Below are 21,343 nucleotides of genomic sequence, written 5' to 3'. Positions count from 1 at the left end.
AAAAGTATCTCAAATACATCGAATTTGGAATTATAATCTGAATAAAATTTTATATCTTATCACATGCGTATACGCATCTTTTTCATAGATTTTATATTCTTTATTCTTGATTAATGATTTTAAATATTTTAATGAATTTATTTGCTACGTATTCTGTGCAAGTGTCTACTACATTAAAGAATAGAAGCTACAAAAAAGTTAATTAGTTAATAAAGACATAACAAAGAAAAAAAGAGAGAAATACATTTCATTCACCTGTACAGACACTATCATATGAAAATAAAAAATTGTCACACAAAAGTTATGCCTTGCAAAGTATATGTTAATCCTTCATTGTTACCTGTTAAGTGGAAAGTAAATGTAGAAGCATAAAAGAAGAGTGAACGCTATGGCAGTCACAAAGGAGTTAGATAGTTTACATACAAACATTTTATGTATATTAACCGAACAGTGGAGACAATAATCTGAAGTAGGAAAACACTGAATTTTCCAAATGATTATTATATGGTACTTGTCTACTTCTCTTCCCATTCAGCATGTTATTTACTCACTGATTCTCACTCTCTCTCTCTCTTTCTCTCTCTCTCTCTCTCTCACACACACACACACACACACACACACACACACACACACACACACACGCACGCACGGACGCATACAAACACACGCACTTAAATGGGGGGGGGGCTTGTCCTTCAACCACAAACTTTTCCTCATCGAAACCTTTCTCTGAGTAGTGTTTTGAAAGTACTTTAAAATATTTCTAGGGATGAAAGCCTTTAGTTTCTATTTTCTGTTACAGTACGTTTAATCAGTTTCCATCCTTAGGTAAATTAAAATAAAATCGACTACAGTAGTTCTTCCTGTTCTACGTGTCAGTGTCAGTAGAATAGCTTCCCGCTGTGACTACTGCTAGAAATAGTGATGATTAGAAAATCTGAATGAAGCGGACGAAAAGACTCAGGCTGACATTTATAAATCGTGTTTACAGATTAACACTGCTCAAAATGTGTATAAATTCAGTGGAAGACTGGATTTTGTCACATTTACGTGTTTCTTGTCTTGTAAATTCGTAGTGATAGCGAGCCTTCATTTCACTCGGTCTTTCTAGCAAGATAATATTCAGACTGTAACAGTATATCCCTATGAAAGTTATATGTTTTGGCAGTCTAGAATCTCTTTTTGAAATCGCAAAAATGATGCAAATACCCATGATACTAATGTTTTGGTCTTTGCTTAAACTATGAACAAACACTGCTCATAAGTCGCGTAACAATCCCAGCATAATGATGTGACCATAATCACTCCAGAGTTATTTCTCCTCTATAATTAAAATACTATACAGCAGTAGTAAACGGAAGTGTTTATACGCCATTGAATGTTCATTGCTGGATTATAAGTTAGATAAGATGTAATGTAAATAAGACCTGTATGGAAAATATTAGTTTTGCTAACAACAAGAGAACTCTGAAAAAGAAGAGGCAATGATGAAGAATGCATAGAGTACAAGGCAATAGGGCAGAAACAGCACAGAAGAGGCTATTGGTTGCCTTTGGGTATATTTAAAGTATGGCTCCTACAAGTTAATCACTTTGAGGCAGGAAGAAACGACAAGTGCGAGCAAAGAGATACAGAAAGGTTTGGACTGAGCAGCTAAATCGCTAGGGAGAGTAAGTTTTGAGAAGAAAGTATTAAAAATAGAAGTACTTTAGCATACGGATCAGAACAATGGCGCTGAGAGAAAACGAAGACAAATACAGAAAAGTTGAAGTACTGGAGAAGAAGTAGGGAACAACAGAGAATGATGTGTCAATTGTTCGTGGTTCTTAGAAGATAAATGGAAACTGAATAATATGAGTGCGTAGTGAGTTAATGTTTGATTATAAGTAATGAGTGGGGAACGAAGAATATGACAAACTTCGTCATTCGCCTAGAATGATCTGCGAGAACCTCGGAAGCTATTAGTCAGGTCGACTGGAGTAGGTAACTGACATGAGTCCTCGTTTATGTACACGCTATTCGTTTTATTTACAATCGCAACTTGATTGATCTCACGAATTCCTACTGACAGTAGAAGAATTCTGTTGTACTTCAGGTTTGTTGCTATGAATTCTTCAAGATCGTTTGTGTATCCTGTGTTTACCGAAAGAATCCATCCATTCCTTTTATAGAAGTGAAATTTTGTCACTATCAAAAAGATAGATGGCCTGCGACGTCACTGTAAGTGTCCCCACCTATTAACTAATGCTCGATGTGACATTTGGCAAATGGTTCAAATCGTACGCGTTAATCGACATAAAAGTTTTCTGGATGTGATAACCGTGTCATAATGTACAAAACTACTGCCGCTGGAGAAAAACCAACGTTTTGGCCACAGCTGCAGCGGCCCTCTTCTGGGTCATTAGACCGCTGCAACCGTGGGCGAAACATTAGTTTTTCTCCAGCGGCAGTAGTTTTATACATTATGACGCGGTACCACACCCAGAAAACTTGTATGTCGGCTGACTCTGGCCGCGAAAACTTACGCAATTATATGTAGGTGAGAAGCTCATTAACATATCTCGTGACGGAACTGAGTTGTCCCTATCTAAAATGCCATAATAAAATCCAAAAATTAAAGCATGGAAAATAAACCACCACATGTAGTGTCGCGGAAAAACGCCGTGGTAAAAGTAGCTGCTTTAACGTTTGTCGAAGGTAGTGAATATGTAGTGAAGATTTTCCTCGCTCATCCTCAGTACCAAAAGTCTGTTGCCTTCCACTTCAGACGTCAGGTCACCATTGTAAGAGAGTAGAATCCCATCCCTAAAAGAACTAGTGCAGGAATCTCATTATGTCGTGTTTTGTACCGATTGAGTCACTGTTAATTAACTGTGATCTAGTAACAGACTCCCTACAACCTATTAATTTCTTTACTGCTCCACATGTTATACAAATATTAAAGCCTAAACTCGAACTATATTAACAGTTTTTGTAAAAAATAATAATCACAAATTTTGGGAACAAAGACTCTGTAAAAAAACAGACTTGGCATAATTTCAGTTATAGTGATCGGTAGAAAATAATGGAGCAACTCATCGTCTAGAAAAATGTCATGTATTACACAATAGAAAGTAATTAGTATTACTCTATGTAAGGGTACTGTACTAACTGGCGTAAATTCAAAAACAAGTAAATTATGCAGATGAATGTGGCCGCATACAATTTAGAACTAAACGTGCAAGATGCATCTGCGTATTTTTTAAGGGTGTATTATTATTTCAAAAATTAGTAATAGTTGTTCATTCGATTACACTCTGGCGGTGTCCCTTTAGTGAAAGCTCAGCTACCAATAAACAAATGAACATACATTAAATTATTATCCAAGAATAATAAAAATTGAAGGAAAAATCAATTCAAGGATACTTACGCGTGTCGCATAAGCTACAACAAATGTTTTAAAATATAGTGTGGGAATTAATGTTTAGATGATCTAAAATGTTTGGATTAATTAGTAATATAACTGATACAATTAAGGTAGCTTGTTCTCTGTTCACAGCACCTTTACGGCTTGTTTTTCTCATAGGCACGGACGCAGTCACTGAGCCATATAATACTTCCTTCCTTCAAAGGCACGTGGATGGCTTCGCTGAGAAGTTCCCAGAGTAACCGATATGGTTGTCACTTCGTTTGTCTAAACATTATGTGTGTGTGTGTGTGTGTGTGTGTGTGTGTGTGTGTGTGTGTGTGTGCGCGCGCGCACGCGCGCGCGTGCGCCTGCACGTCTGCCCGCTGCTTCACATGAATCACAATTACGACCAGCCACTCCCTAACACTCCCTATTAGACATTATCGTATTGTGGAGAACGAAGTCTATGAGCATTTGTCGCTTTTGAATTTTATGGCATTCTGTCTCACACAACCTCAGTATTATTTGTACATTGTACTTCATTGCGGTTTTTGCCACGTTTTTATTACATGGTTTTCTTGCCTCTCTATCTGCACAAATTTTGCAATTGATTGTAGCCTATCTTCCTTATGAGTTAGAAACTAGAAATATTAAACACAGCTCAGACCAAACGACAATGCAATATGATTTCAATTTTTTCCCTCATCCGGAGGGGTGGGGGTAAATTGGTCCGTAACACCTGACATCTTGGCTGCCCAGCAGGACTAATGTGTCGTGCAGGTAGTATTGGGATAAGGTACGTGAGTGGACAAGCACTTCTGAGTTATGACAGGAGGCGGGGGGGGGGAGAAGATAGATATTGCTTTCTTGTCTGCTCAGTACCAATTTTGCAACTGATTTTAAACTAACGACGGTGAGCTGTAGACTTGAAATTTTAAATGTAGCTCAGAACTGGATGGCAATCTAATGCTCAATAACTTTCTTTCCTGTTCTTTGGTGGAGGGTACTCTGTGTACCACTGCCATTTTCCCCTTTTCTTATTCCAGTGGTTCACAGGAAGAACAATTGCTGGTAAGCCTCCACATGAGCTCGAATCTCTGTAATTTTTACCTCCACATTCTTCCCATGAGGTACGCGTACAGTGGCTTGATATAGTGTTTCAGTCAGGTGAAGAGAAGTTTACCACATGTCTCAGTTGTAATCTCATCAAAATCTTTGAAATAAACTTAAAAATTTACACTGATATGACTAAAAAGCAGTATTTAATTAAAAGCAAACTATGTCCGAACAGGTTGTGGAAGACCCAACGGCACTGACCAGCCGCCGTGTCATCCTCAGTCCACAGGCGTCACTGGATGCGGATATGGAGGAGCATGTGCTCACCACACTGCTCTCCCGGCCGAGACCGGAACCGCTACTTCTCAGTCAAGTAGCTCCTCGGTTTGCCTCACAGGGACAGTGTACCCTGCTTGCCAACAGCGCTCGACAGACCGGATGGTAACTCATTCAAGTGCTAGCACAGTCCGACAGCACTCAACTTCGGTGATCTAACGGGAACCGGTGTTACCACTGCAGCAAGGTCGTTGGCAGAATATAATTATTTAAATAAAAATAAATTTTTAATGTACCGTGTTATAAATCAAATTAAAAAATGCAAAATAATTGATTCCAGCCCCATACAAATTCTTAGTCCCATACAGACAGTTTCGAAAATTTGTGATAGTGAATTTTTAATAGCCATGAAAATTCTTGTAACATTTAAAACGAAAAACGTTTGGAGCATGCATTACATAATTGTTGCGTGAAGAGTTGCCTACTTGCTTACTAACTGATGCATGAATACTTCACATCTGTAATATTATCTATTGCATGTGGCCCATGCTTTTCGTCTCAAATCTATTAAAAATTCACAAATTTGCAGGAATGTCTGTATGGGGTTAGAAATTTATACGGGGCTGACATATGAATATTACAAATTCATTTTTTTTCCAAATAATTATTATTCCGGTCTGGCCGAGGGCTTAGCGATATAATTGTAAAGCCAGATGCCACTGTGTCACTGTGTACATGATTTGGAGGTGGTTGTTCATGATTTGGCCACTAAACCTCAGGACAACATCAGACTTTCAATCAACCCCATGCCGGACCGTGTTGCGGCACGTATTGCGGCAAAAGGTAGTCCAACTCGTTTTTAATGTTCCACTGTATTTGTCTTCTTGTACTCACTCTATTTGCTTACTTGTCTTGATCTTGGCATCACTTGATTCTCTATCTACAGGGTGAAAAGTATTTAAACCGACAAACTCTATGAGGTTGTAGGGGACATCAAAACAAATAGTTTTCCCTAATGTCATTTTTTCCTATGAGGATTATTTAAACCGGTGAAGGCCGCTCTTCAGTTGTTAGAGGCCGTATTACGATCTTTAGGTGTTAGAGGGCGTATTACGCCCTTCAGTTGTAGGCAACTGCTGTCCACCAGTGTAGTAGTCCACTGTTTCTGTTTACTGATGGAGCGATGCACCTGGAGCTAGTACACTGATATGGTTGGTGCGTGCTACGTAGCGCACTACAACGGACGAGCTGGACAGCAGGTTTGTCAACAACAATATTCTAATCGCCGTATCCTGCATCACACGACTTTTGCTGCTGTGTACCAACGTCTGCGTGAGACCGGGTCATTTAGCAGATTACCTGGGCAGGAACGCCGTCGCACAGTAAGAACGCTGCTATTTGAGGAAGCTGTATTGCATCATGTGGAGCAGGATCCTTCAATCAGGACTCGTGCAGTTGCACGTAACATGGGGACGAATCAGACGAATGTAAGATCAGTCCTTTGAGAGAAATTGTTACGTCCATTACACTTACAGCGTGTCCACAACCTGGAACCAGTTGATTATCCACCCAGAGACAGTTTTCGCAGTGGTACCTGGAACAGTGTGAAATGCATCCTACATTTCCATCCTCTGTGTTGTTTACTGATGAAGCAACGTTCGGGCGTGATGGAGTCTTCAACATGCACAGTTCGCATGATTGGAGTGAGGATAACCCACATGCCACAGTTACTATCGCTCAGCAAGTGCGGTTCTTCGTTAATGTGTGGGTCGGTGTTGTTGGGGACTGTTTAATTGGGCCGTGTCTGCTACCTAGACCATTAAATGGGAGGCACTGTTACAATTTTCTCGCCAGAGCATTGCCAGGATTGCTGGAAGACGTCCCGCTCCCTACAAGACAATGCATGTTCTTCCAACATGACGGGGCGCCGGCACATTTCAGTTATGTGCGTCGATTCCCGGATTGGCAGAGATGGTCCTGTACCGTGGCCTGCTCGATCCCCAGATATCTCCCCTCTGGACTTTTTTGTGTGGGGAGAGGTGCGCAACCCTGTTTACGCAAATCCTGTTGCATCAGAAGAGGATCTGGTTGCCCAGATAGTAGCAGCAGGAACAATTCAGGATACTCCTGGGGTGTTTGCTCGTGTCAGACAGAACATGATCAGACGGTGTAACCTTTGTTTACGCGTCAATGGAGGTATTTTTGAAAATATATTGTAATTGAAATTGAGTTGTGTTAATGTGTTGTCTCTTGGTCATAAAAAAATGGAAAACTGGTTGTTGGTTTAATTAATTTGCCACCAGATAAATCTTCCTCTACCCGTTTAAATACTCCTCATAGGAAAAAATGACATTACGGAAAAATATTAGTTTTGATGTCTCCTACAACCTCCCAGCGTTTGTCGGTTCAAATACATTTCAGCCTGTATATCATTAAATTTAATAAATTTAATTTTTTTCCCCTCGCGGTGCGCTATTTTCAATGTTCCAGAGTTTATGTACGGAGAGATCAAAAAGTTTCCGTTAGGAGGCCATACAATCCATTTTCGTTAAGCCAGTCAGGCAAAGTCGCCGTGAGTACTGAGGCAATCATTACGTCGACGCACTAGATTGAAGATACCCTGATGTAAAATAATGTGTCCTGCAGCGTGAAGGAGTCCGTAGCTGCCTGCTGCACATCCTCGTTCGGCAGGTATCGTCGCCACTACACGGCCCTTCTTTTTTTTTTCTTTTAAAAGGGACTGAAGCTATGAAGCTATGAAAATCACATGGGGGGGGGGGGGGGGGGGAAATCAGGACTATAGGCCGGGTGCTCGAGTGACTCCCACTTGAGTTGGCTTAACTTCTGCGTTGCGGCATTTGGGACTGGGGACCCCTTGTCGCGCACCGTTCCACAAAGACGGTTTTCGACAGACGTGCTACTCCATATACATTATTCATTCTTCGATGGATGTGTACCGGCGTTTGTCCTACGGCAGCCAAGGAAAGAATAACAGCGCGTTGGTCCTGCTTTGGACGAGTTTGATAGTAACGTTGCCATAGTTCATGTTTCCGCATTTACTGCATGCCGTCGGAAAGACGCGAATGCCATACTAGTGTCTTGTCTTCATATCGGTGCTTAATACCCGCAATGGAGTGGCGGTATGTTGCGTAAACACTGCACCAACGAACTCAAACCGAAACTTTTTGATAACTACCTAAAGCTAGCAGTTAAATTAATAATATTTTTTTAAATATTGTGAGTCATTGTAAGAACGATGGTTTTTACGCTGCTAGTTTTCTAAATACGCCGACGCTTGTATGAACAAAAAATTCTTGATAGAAAATACGTTTAACAATTCTTTAGTCAATATTTTTTGGATTTTTAACAGACGGCGTAAGGCGCTAAATCATGTGCAAAGTGTTATCCAACACTAACTTGTATTTTAAAATAAATTTATCGCTAAGAAGAAACTCCTCTGTAACGAAAGTGAACTTCGTCCTGCAGATATAAAACGCGTCAAATTTACGATTGAAAGATAGTGGCGGGGAAACAGTAACTGGTACCACCGAATGTATGTAGCGGCGCAATGCGACCGTGATAAACGTCCACCAGCCCTCCACCAGCCCGTGCTACGACGGACGTCAGCCGTTAATATGCCCTCGTCTTCAGTATACACATAACTCAACCGTAATAAAAGGTATGGCAATTACGTAACGACCATGAGCGCGCTCTAGCAGTAAGACGTATGGGGAGAGATTGATATTCGAATATGATTCATCCTTTTACTGCCAAGATGCAAGTTACAGAGAATCACGATGTTTCCCTTAGTACGCTCGTATTATTTGTGGAGAATGCTATTGCTTAAGCAGTCCTGAATTATGGTTAAAAGTCGTTAAACACATTAATTTACTTTTTCTTAACAAATGGACACATCTCTCCAACATAATGTTTTGCATTTGTTTTGTAACAATTCAGCATTGTGTGCGCGAATCTCTGGTTGGTCAAACAGTTTATCTGGAGGTCGGATGTTAGAGATGAGCAACGCTTCGGTTTTTTTCTCAGGGCAGGAAGAGACGAAAGCATTCAGAAAACTGTGTGGATGTCTAAACAGTCGCATAAAGCATAGCGAACATGAAAAAAATAATAATGCCACAAATTGTACCTTCTTAAAACGTTATTTTTGAACCGAAACCAAACAAAGAGATTTGGGAAAGGTGTCATTGTTTTACGGCGAAGATATTACATTTAATCTCTGACTGACAACAGGACCAAAAGATGTGTTACTAAACATCACTTCCAAACTTCCTCCGAAAAGCCGGCCATACACAAGTCCGCATGTGATGATGGACCTATCCCTACTTAAAACTGGTAGCTAATTACTGTAAGACTACGAAGAAATTATACGAATCGGTCGGAAATCTGTAGAAGTACATGCGGAAATAAATGAGTGTCATTTACGAAAAATTGGATGATTTATACAAGAGCAAGAGATTCACAAGTTGAGAAATTCAATAACGCGTTGGTTCACCTCTGACCCTTATGCAAGCAGTTGTTCGGCGTGGCACTGATTGATAGTGTTGTTGGATGTGCTAGTGCCATATTCTGTCCAATCAGCGCGATACATCTTCAAAATTCGGAGCTGCTTGGAGGGCCTTGCTTATAATGGTAAAGGGTGCCACTGACGACAACGGGACATCTCCAGACAGGTCTTTGCCTTGAATTTCATTGACTGGAGTAGATGTCTTCACTGATGGTCGCGATTTGAACTCAGCTCCGTTGACAACCGATGACGTCTGTAACGATGCCCCAGACAGCACTGGGATACCAAAGTCACTGCCTCGCTCTGCATAGCAACCGGGATTGATGCTCGGGGTGCCATTTCATTTCACAGCAAGAGCTCTTTGGCTGTAATCCGCAGCACCCTTACAGTACAGCTGGGATGACTTTCTACACCCTCATTTGTTGCCCTACACCCCAAGACAGCCTTTTATTAAATTCTAGAAAGATAACGCCAGGCCTCACACGGAGAGAATTTCTACTGCTTGTGTTCTTCGTGTTTGCCAAACAACACTTTGGCCCGCAAGGTCACCGAATACCTGTCTAATAGAAAACGTTTGGTGTAGATAGGACCCTCGAACGAGGTCGGGATTTTGAGGATCTAAGTTGTCAACTGGACAGAATTTGGAGCGTTATCCCTCAGGAGGACATCCAAAAACTCTCTCCATGAATTTCAAGCCGAGTGACTGCTTACGTAAAGGCCAAAGATGGACTAACGGGTTACCGACTTTCTCAACATATGAAAGTTTCTCTCGAATAAACCATCCAGTTTTTCTGAATTTGTAATAGATTTCAGCTATCAGTAGTCCTTTTGAAATTTTATTGGCAGGTCTAGATTTCAGCTAGAAACATGAACTGTGGATGAAGCCCGACCAAAAAGCATTATATTCATTGATCAAAAATGGTGCTGCATTGAGAATGGCTAGTTTCTACCTGAAATCTAGATCTGCCAATAAAATTTCAAAAGAACGACTGATAACTGAAATCTATTATTTACAAGTCAATATAACAGTCGCTGCGTGCAACAGCCTTCTGAATGGAAGGTAACTTGTTGAATAATTCGTTTGTCCGTGAATGTACATCATATCTATCGATTTCCGTCCAATTCGAGCAATTCCTTCCTGCTGTGGCTGTTTTTTGTCGTAGAGTGTACGGGATACATTAAGAAATACCAAGTGAAAGTTCTTTTGGTAATGAAAGTAAGTATTGGGGATATAAACTGTAGAGAGTGGCAAAGCCTTGGATACAGTAAGTGGGTTGGAATGACTGTAGTTGTAGTTGTTATGCAAAGATTAAGACACTTGCAGAAGATAGTGTGTAGCTGCACCAAACTTGTCTGAACACTGAGGCATATTAACACTGTCACATCTCAAAATATCAGTCAATTTTTCACACTTTGAAACTGAACACGGGGAAAACGTAACGTTCATCATAACTAAATTGATTTATTAGCTTTCTCAGACCAAGTACACCCACTGTGAAAGCTGAAATCCCCACAAAAAGTAACACAACTGTATCCATTATTCGCTTTGGCCGAATAACGATATCCATGACATAGGCGACGATATGCATCCAGTCATAGTTACCTCTTTAGGCGAGAGGATAGAGATGTAGTCCTCGTAGATGAACCTGGCCTTCTCCTCGACCACATCGGGGTTCGACTCCTTTTTCAGATCTTCGCAAGCAAGCCAGAAAAGGATGTTTTCTTCGCTGTATTCACAGCGTAGAAAGTCGCGGAACACCTTTCTGCCGGCTGTAAATAGGAAAAAAGTTTTTTAATTAATCCAATTGCAGTACCACACAAACATATACATATGCACTTTACAGATAAGCAGGGTTAGTCATAAGTATTTCCGGTTCTTCAGAAGTCGACAGAATAAATACCAGAAAACGGAAAAACTACTCGCATCAGTAAATAGAGTATCTCTGCAAGTTCAGATTCGTAATGTGCGCCATGGCGTAGTTGCGTAGCTTACCAGCAGAGGTGTATCGGAACATTCTCACAAATCAAATACTCTGTACCGAGCAAGGTGGCGCTGTGGTTAGCACACTGACTCGCATTCGGGAGGATGACAGTTCAAACCTGCGTCCGGCCATCCTGTTTAAAGTTTTTTCGCGATTTCCCTAAATCACTTCAGGCAAATTCCGGGATGGTTTCACTGAAAGGTCAGAGCCGATTTCCTTCCCCATTCTTCCCTTATTCGATGGGACGGATGCCCTCGCTATTAGGTCCCCTCCCCCAAATTATCCAACCAGTCAGCACCTCTGTATTGTCACATCGAATTAGTTCGCTCCTGCAGATAGGCAACACAGTGAACAGATTTCCAAAGCGGTTTGGTGCCGTACCTTTACAAGTTCGTGTGAGTGACTTTAATGACTCTGATGCACATAATGACGTTTGCTGCGTCAGAAAGGGTGGACATGAGCACCTGTAATGTGAGTCCAAATCTTGGAGAGATGCCCTATGTGGTATTTTCTACATGACTTCTAGTATTCACGCATTCGTCTTCTGAAACCCTGTGTATTTGACATTCATTGCTGGATGAAGCTGTCCTCTAGACTATTCGATTAGTAACAGTCTTTAGTGCTGGGCGAGGATTTTCTATGACTGTTTTTTATTGCCCCCCATGAACCATGGACCTTGCCGTTGAAGGGGAGGCTCGCGTGCCTCAGCGATACAGATAGCCGTACCGTAGGTACAACCACAACGGAGGGGTATCTGTTGAGAGGTCAGACAAACGTGTGGTTCCTGAAGAGGGGCAGCAGCCTTTTCAGTAGTTGCAAGGGCAACAGTCTGGATAATTGACTGATCTGGCCTTGTAACAATAACCAAAACAGCCTTGCTGTGTTGGTACTGCGAACGGCTGAAAGCAAGAGGAAACTACGGCCGTAATTTTTCACGAGGATATGCAGCTTTACTGTATGATTAAATTGATGATGGCGTCCTCTTGGATAAAATATTCCGGAGGTAAAATAGTCCCCCATTCGGATCTCCAGGCGGGGACTACTCAAGAGGATGTCGTTATCAGGAGAAAGGAAACTGGCGTTCTACGGATCGGAGCGTGGAATGTCAGGTCCCTTCATCGGGCAGGTAGGTTAGAAAATTTAAAAAAGGGAAATAGATAGGTTAAGGTTAGATATAGTGGGAATTAGTGAAGTTCGGTGGTAGGAGAAACAAGACTGCTGGTCAGGTGACGACAGGGTTATAAACACAAAATCAAATAGGGGTAACGCAGGAGTAGGTTTAATAATGAATAGGAAAATAGGAATGCGGGTAAGCTACTACAAACAGCAAAGTGAACGCATTATTGTGATACATACGAAGCCCACAGCTACAACAGTAGTACAAGTTTATATGCCAACTAGCTCTGCAGATGACGAAGAAATTGAAGAAATGTATGATGAAATGAAAGGAATTATTCAGATAGTGAAGGGAGACGAAAATTTAATAGTCATGGGTGACTGTAATTCGAGTGTAGGAAAACGGAGAGAAGGAAACGTAGTGGGTGACTATGGATTGGGGTTAAGAAATGAAAGAGGAAGCCGCCTGGTAGAATTTTGCACAGAGCACAACTTAATCATAGCTAACACTTGGTTTAAGAATCATGAAAGAAGGTCGTATATATGGAAGAACGCTGGAGATACTAAAAGGTATCAGATAGATTATATAATGGTAAGACAGAGATTTAGGAACCATGTTTTAAATTGTAAGACATTTCCAGTGGCAGATGTGGACTCTGACTACAATCTATTGGTTATGACCTGTAGAGTAAAACTGAAGAAACTGCAAAAAGGTGGGAATTTAAGGAGATGAGACCTGGATAAACTGAAAGAACCAGAGGTTGTACAGAGTTTCAGGGACAGCATAAGGGAACAATTGACAGGAATGGGGGAAAGAAATACAGTAGAAGAAGAATGGATAGCTATGAGGGATGAAGTAGTGAAGGCAGCAGAGGACCAAGTAGGTAAAAAGACGAGGGCTAGTAGAAATCCTTTGGTAACAGAAGAAATATTGAATTTAATTGATGAAAGGAGAAAATATAAAAATGCAGTAAATGAAGCAGGCAAAAAGGAATACAAACGTCTGAAAAATGAGATCGACAGGAAGTGCAAAATGGCTAAGCAGGGATGGCTAGAGGACAAATGGAAGGATGTAGTGGCTTATCTCACTAGGGGTAAGATAGATATTGCCTACAGGAAAATTAAAGAGCCCTTTGGAGACAAGAGAACCACTTGTATGAACATCAAGAGCTCAGATGGAAACCCAGTTCTAAGCAAAGAAGGGAAATATACATAAATGACCTGGTGGATGACATCGGAAGTTCACTGAGGCTTTTTGCAGATGATGCTGTGGTGTATCGAGAGGTTGCAACAATGGAAAATTGTACTGAAATGCAGGAGGATCTGCAGCGAATTGACGCATGGTGCACGGAATGGCAATTGAATCTCAATGTAGCGAAGTGTAATGTGATGCGAATACATAGAAAGATAGGTCCCTTATCATTTAGCTACAAAATAGCAGGTCAGCAACTGGAAGCAGTTAATTCCATAAATTATCTGGGAGGACGCATTAGGAGTGATTTAAAATGGAATGATCATATAAAGTTGATCGTCGGTAAAGCAGATGCCAGACTGAGATTCATTGGAAGAATCCTAAGGAAATGCAATCCGACAACAAAGGAAGTAGGTTACAGTACGCTTGTTCGCCCAATGCTTGAATACTGCTCAGCAGTGTGGGATCCGCACCAGGTAGGGTTGATAGAGGAGATAGAGAAGATCCAACGGAGAGCAGCGCGCTTCGTTACAGGATCATTTAGTAATTGCGAAAGCGTTACGGAGATGATAGATAAACTCCAGTGGAAGACTCTGCAGGAGAGACGCTCAGTAGCTCGGTACGGGCTTTTGTTGAAGTTTCGAGAACATACCTTCACCGAAGAGTCAAGCAGTATATTGCTCCCTCCTACGTATATCTCGCGAAGAGACCATGAGGATAAAATCAGAGAGATTAGAGCCCACACAGAAGCATACCGACAATCCTTCTTTCCACGTACAATACGAGACTGGAATAGAAGGGAGAACCGATAGAGGTACTCAGGGTACCCTCCGCCACACACCGTCAGGTGGCTTGCGGAGTACGGATGTAGATGTAGATGTAGAAAGGTGGAAGGAGTATATAGAGGGCCTATACAAGGGCGATGTACTTGAGGACAATATTATGGAAATGGAAGAGGATGTAGATGAAGATGAAATGGGAGATACGATACTGCGTGAAGAGTTTGACAGAGCACTGGAAGACTTCAGTCTAAACAAGGCCCCCGGAGTAAACAACATTCCATTAGAACTACTGACGGCCTTGGGACAACCAGTCCTGACAAAACTCTACCAGCTGGTGAGCAAGATGTATGAGACAGGCGAAATACCCTCAGACTTCAAGAAGAATATAATAATTCCAATCTCAAAGAAAGCAGGTGTTGACAGATGTAAAAATTACCGAACCATCAGTTTAATAAGTCACAACTGCAAAATACTAACACGAATTCTTTACAGATGAATGGAAAGACTAGTAGAAGCCGACGTCGGGGAAGATCAGTTTGGATTCCGTAGAAATACTGGAACACGTGAGGCAATACTGACCTTACGACTTACCTTAGAAGACAGATTAAGGAAAGGCAAACCTACGTTTCTAGCATTTGTAGACTTAGTGAAAGCTTTTGACAATGTGGACTGGAACACTTTCTTTCAAATTCTAAAGGTGGCAGGGGTAAAATACAGGGAGCGAAATGCTATTTACAATTTGTACGGAAACCAGATGGCAGTTATAAGTGTCGAGGGACATGAAACGGAGGCAGTGGTTGGGAAGGGAGAAAGATAGGGTTGTAGCCTCTCTCCGATGTTATTCAATCTGTATATTGACCAAGCAGTAAAGGAAACAAAAGAAAAATTTGTAGTAGGTGATAAAATCCATGGAGAAGAAATAAAAACTTTGAGGTTCGCCGATGACATTGTAATTCAGTCAGAGACAGCAAAGGACTTGGAAGGGCAGTTGAATGGAATGGACAGTGTTTTGAAAGGAGGATATAAGATGAACATCGACAAAAGCAAAACTAGGATAATGGAATGTAGTCGAATTAAGTCGGGAGATGGTGAGGGAATTAGATTAGGAAAGGAGACACTTAGAGTAGTAAAGGAGTTTTGCTATTTGGGGGCAAAATAACTGATGATGGTCGAAGTAGAGAGGATATAAAATGTAGACTGCCAATGGCAAGGAAAGCGTTTCTGAAGAAGAGAAATTTGTTAATATGGAGTATAGATTTAAGTGTCAGGAAGTCATTTCTGAAAGTATTTGTATGGAGGGTAGCCATGTATGGAAGTGAAACATGGACGATAGTTTGGACAAGAAGAGAATAGAAGCTTTCGAAATGTGGTGCTACAGAAGAATGCTGAAGATTAGATGGGTAGATCACATAACTAATAAGGAAGTAGGAATAGGATTGGGGAGAAGAGACGTTTGTGGCACAACTTGACCAGAAGAAGGGATCGGTTGGTAGGACATGTTCTGATGCATCAAGGGATCGCCAATTTAGTATTGGAGGGTAAAAATCGTAGAGGGAGACCAAGGGATGAATACACTAAGCAGATTCAGAAGGATGTAGGTTGCAGTAGGTACTGGGAGATGAAGAAGCTTGCGCAAAATAGAGTAGCATGGAGAGCTGCATCAAACCAGTCTCAGGACTGAAGACCACAACAACAACAACAACAACACCTGTGTAAAGCTGGGAGGAAAATGGCTCATAAGAAGGGTATTCAGAAATTACCCAATAGTCCATTAAATTTAATACTCCCCGAAATAATGTAGGTAGAGAGGTAAAAAGTGACACACATTTTGAAACGATATCAAGTTTTACTGAAACCAAAAAGTACCAAAAACACGAACACCATTGTCGCATCATATGAAACAAAAGCAGTAATTTGAATAAAAACTGATTTTTACAAAGAATCTATTCTTTGTAATAAACGCTCAGCATGTCGGCCTTCATTCATCAATAATACCTGTAATCGAGGGACAATATTGTAAACAGCACTGCACAGCATATCAGTAGATATGTTGAGAAATGGCCGACGGATGTTGTCATTCAGCATTTCTAATGAGGTTTGACTTTCGGTGTCGATTTCCGACTTCAGATAACCCCACAACCACTAATCACACAGATTGAGGTCTGGGTACTTGGGAGTCCAAACATGGCGGAAGTAGCTGCTTATTAGCTGATCCTCACCAAACAATGTGCGCAAGAGATCTTTCACCGTGCAGCGGATTCTCCATTCAGATAGTTAAGCTTCACTGGTATTTCCTTTTCTGGTAAAGTCAACATGATATTCCGTGACTGTCGGCTCCCTCTCTCACTACTGCTGATTTTATACGAGGCCTGTTAGGAAAAAAAAATCGGAACATCCGTGATTTCGCGAAAACGGTGTGTTGGAGAGAAATGCGACTAGTTCTCTGCACACGCCTGTATTTAATGTGTAACTGTCGGAAGTTTAATTGTTGTATGTCTGTTTGTTATTGTTCAGAGCTGTATCGAGTAGAACGTTGTGTCGCATAATAAGATGACAGAGTTAGAGAAGCAACGAGTTTGAATTAAATATTGTGTGAGGCTCAAGAGTAGCTTTGCAGAGACACACCAAAAGATGCAGGAAGCCTACGGCGACGAATGCGTAAGCCTTTCTTGGAATTACGAATGGTTCAAACGTTTTGAAAATGATCGGACGGAAGTCAAAGATGACGTTCGTTCAGGACGTGCTTCGATGTCTACCGACGACGCTTGTGTCAGGAAGGTCACCGAAATTGTACGTGCCAGCCGAAGACCGACCGTCCGAGAAAATATAACATTTCAGTTGGATAATATCATGAAATTCTGACACAGCATTTTGGAATAGATCTTGTTGCCCACGTCTCACGAGTCAAGATCAGAAAAAAAAATTTGCCTCGCAATCTGTGAAGAACTTTTGGATCTCGCAAATGCAAAAGAGATGTTCCTTGAGAGAATCTTAACTGATGAGATATTGGTTTACGGTTATGATGTTGAGACCAAGGTTCGATCTTCACAGTGGCTCGGGAAAGGTTCTCCAGGACAAACAAAAGCTCGTCTGATCAGGGCAAATGTCAAAGCCGTGCTGATAGTTTTCTTTGACTGCGAAGGATTAGTACATCATGAATTCGAGCCACAGGTACAAACTGTAAATCGATGGTACTATTGGGACGTTTTGCGTCGGCCTGGGTGAAAATATGGCAAGAAGATGAATAGATAACGGGCCAGCACATTCATCGCTGCTGGTGGGTGACTATTGTACAAAAAACGAAATCACTATGCTGCCTCATGCTCCATACTCTCCAGACTCAGCCCCTGCGGAATTTTTTTTATTTATAAAATTGAAAGCCCCGTTGAAAGTACGAAGATTTGCAACGATGGAGGAGCAATTTGCAGACGGCGCGCGATCCAGCAAGAGGCGTACGAAGACTGTTTCCGGAAGTGGAAACGGCATTTGGAGCCGTATAGCAAATGTGGAAGACAGTATTTTGATAGAGACCAGGCACTGTATATAAAATATAAGCGTAGAAAAATTTTGAGGATAGAGTTGCAGGATTTTCCGAAGAGACCTCGTATACGATTTTCGTGCGGAATGACTGACGGGTTGCTGCACAACGCCATCTGTTGGCTAGATGTTTCACTCGTTTTTGGATTCAATAAAATGCCGGATCATTTCAGACTTATGTGTCAATTTTTACATCTATACCTATTTCATTCCGGGTATTAGGACATTTTCAAATATTAACGGACTTGTAGATTATGCGTGGTAGATTATGAGTGCTTTTTTTCTTTTTGCTTTTTTAAGAAAAAGAACAGGGAAAGAAGCTTGTGACACAGGTGAAAAGAGATCTACTATTTCAGGAGGAAGACATTCAAATAGCAAATAATGCTGCACCAACCCCTCCCAAATTCTACAAGTCCCTCCAGATTCTAGAACGGCATGAACTTTGCCTCGCTTTCAGCGTACGATTACCTCCCCCCATGAGGATCTTTCACCAGCGCATCACATTACTGTCTCTCCTCACTGACATTGAACACCTACGCAAACACGACTCCCAAAATCCTATCGTTTCCTTTCTACTTTCGAATCCTCATACATTACCACACCTTTACCAACACATTCCACCAACTCTCCCCTCACATATCCTCCACAAGCTCTCCCAGAGAAACTTCAGTCATCTCCCCTTCCAGATCATGAACTGAGCACCGACATTAACCCACTCTAACGAGCCCACCTTATCAGAGTTTTCTCTCTCTCTCTCCTTCCCACATATCCTTAATCCCACTTTCCCTTATGTCTGTCTTTGCATCCCCGCCCCCTTTTCACACCAACCATTAGTGCCACCAGTTTCCCCATCTACTCTCCTGTCCCAACAGCCACTCCTACCCCATTACTCAATGCACCGGCCCTCCATCCTTACACCACAACATTCCTACCCCTCCACCAGCCAACCTTTTCCCTTCAACAACTGACTCCCTATCCCAAAGGAGGTCCTTCCAGTTTCTAGTGTCAGAAAAGTGCATCTTTTACATTTGTTTTGGCAACATGTTTGAAATGGTTCAAATGTGCACTTATTATATTTAATTTAACCTTTAATTGTTAGTGTTTTTAACTAACAGTGCAAAAAGTCGTCCATCTTATATCTGAAAACTTCTGCTTTACTTTTCACCTCTAAAAAGTTTTAAATTTAGTGTATGCATCTCTGTAATCTGTTTCTTGTTTTTTCATTTGCTTTACTATTTTATTGTCCATTGGCTGAAGGCCGAGTTGCCTATACCACTGACAGCCCTCCACCCTCCCCGCCCATATGGTGTGTGTGTGCGACGGGGGGGGGATGAAATTACTTTAAAGGGAAATAGAGGTGTTCCACACAAAAAAACTAAATGGGAAATAAACAATTGCTAACTAAAGGGAAATGATAACAGAAACATGAAGTAATGTGCCCAATTAAATGAAGTGTCTTAGAGAAGATGCAATATACACTCCTGGAAATGGAAAAAAGAACACATTGACACCGGTGTGTCAGACCCATCATACTTGCTCCGGACACTGCGAGAGGGCTGTACAAGCAATGATCACACGCACGGTACAGCGGACACTCCAGGAACCACGGTGTTGGCCGTTGAATGGCGCTAGCTACACAGCAGTTGTGCATCGCCGCCGTCAGTGTCAGCCAGTTTGCCGTGGCATACGGAGCTCCATCGCAGTCTTTAACACTGGTAGCATGCCGCGACAGCGTGGACGTGAACCGTATGTGCAGTTGACGGACTTTGAGCTAGGGCGTATAGTGGGCATGCGGGAGGCCGTGTGGACGTACCGGCGAATTGCTCAACACGTGGGGCGTGAGGTCTCCACAGTACATCGATGTTGTCGCCAGTGGTCGGCGGAAGGTGCACGTGCCCGTCGACCTGGGACCGGACCGCAGCAACGCACGGATGCACGCCAAGACTGTAGGATCCTACGCAGTGACGTAGGGGACCGCACCGCCACTTCCCAGCAAATTAGGGACACTGTTGCTCCTGGGGTATCAGCGAGGACCATTCGCAACCGTCTCCATGAAGCTGGGCTACGGTCCCTCACACCGTTAGGCCGTCTTCCGCTCACGCCCCAACATCGTGCATCCCGCCTCCAGTGGTGTCACGACAGGCGTGAATGGAGGGACGAATGGAGACGTGTCGTCTTCAGCGATGAGAGTCGCTTCTGCCTTGGTGCCAATGATGGTCGTATGCGTGTTTGGCGTGGTGCAGATGAGCGCCACAATCAGGACTGCATACAACCGAGGCACACAGGGCCAACACCCAGCATCATGGTGTGGGGAGCAATCTCCTACACTGGCCGTACACCTCTGGTGATCGTCGAGGGACACTGAATAGTGCACGGTACATCCAAACCGTCATCGAACCCATCATTCTACCATTCCTAGACCGGCAAGGGAACTTGCTGTTCCAACAGGACAATGCACATCCACATGTATCCCGTGCCACCCAACGTGCTCTAGAAGGTGTAAGTCAACTACCCTGGCCAGCAAGGTCTTCGGATCTGTCCCCCATTGAGCATGTTTGGGACTGGATGAAGCGTCGTCTCACGCGGTCTGCACGTCCGGCACGAACGCTGGTCCAACTGAGGCGCCAGGTGGAAATGGCATGGCAATCCGTTCCACAGGACTACATCCAGCATCTCTACGATTGTCTCCATGGGAGAATAGCAGCCTGCATTGCTGTGAAAGGTGGATATACACTGTACTAGTGCCGACATTGTGCATGCTCTGTTGCCTGTGTCTATGTGCCTGTGGTTCTGTCAGTGTGATCAAGTGATGTATCTGACAACAAGAATGTGTCAATAAAGTTTCCCCTTCCTGGGACAATGAATTCACGGTGTTCTTATTTCAATTTCCAGGAGTGTAAATATTTCAAGAGAACAACTGTGAAATAATAAGAGTAAGAAAAAGACAAAATATTACCTAATTACGAGTAGATAACATATATCATCAATCAAAATGACAGATGACACAGTGTATACCAACAGAAGTAACAGCTGTACAAGCATTACAAGAAATATTTAAATTTTCGTATAGCCAAGACGAGCAATTCCGTTCCCTAAGTGTACCGTATTTGGCTACTAATGGAAACTTTGTGGGTCCTGACATCGTTCCCCTCCGCTGCTAAAATTTTTAATTAACATCATTAGCAAAGACGTCCGAAGCCTTTCGACATAAGAAGATCGTCTCGTTCTGCCAACGGCCTTTAAAAAAAGAAAAAAAAGGACGGGGTTTGGAGCACGTTCTTGCTCTTGAGGGTGGGAAAATGCCATTAAAATGCGGAAGAATCAACAATGATCAAACGAATTAGATCGCAGAACACAATCGAATCTACTGCAACACGGACGCGTGATGTGTAGCTACAGGTAATGTAGCCTGTAATTAAAAATGTGTCTTGATCTCTTCACTGGTGAAAGACAGAATTAACCTCCATCTGTGTCCCTGGGAAGGAATTAAAA

General features: G+C 42.2%; 1 protein-coding gene across 2 annotated transcripts in view; it reads right to left on the bottom strand.

Moving 5' to 3' along the window:
• The window catches only part of LOC126272446 (regulator of G-protein signaling 17), a 1,065,106-nt gene that overhangs the window by 8,520 nt on the left and 1,035,243 nt on the right, over positions 1 to 21,343 (bottom strand). For both annotated transcript variants that reach the window (XM_049975320.1, XM_049975321.1), the window contains one exon: positions 10,846 to 11,012. In XM_049975320.1, the coding sequence (XP_049831277.1) occupies positions 10,846 to 11,012 (167 nt within the window). The remainder of the gene's footprint in view (positions 1 to 10,845; positions 11,013 to 21,343) is intronic.

This window comes from Schistocerca gregaria, chromosome 5, assembly GCF_023897955.1.
Source record: "Schistocerca gregaria isolate iqSchGreg1 chromosome 5, iqSchGreg1.2, whole genome shotgun sequence".
Taxonomy (NCBI): Eukaryota; Metazoa; Arthropoda; class Insecta; order Orthoptera; family Acrididae; genus Schistocerca; species Schistocerca gregaria.
This window is presented reverse-complemented; position numbering and strand designations above follow the sequence as displayed.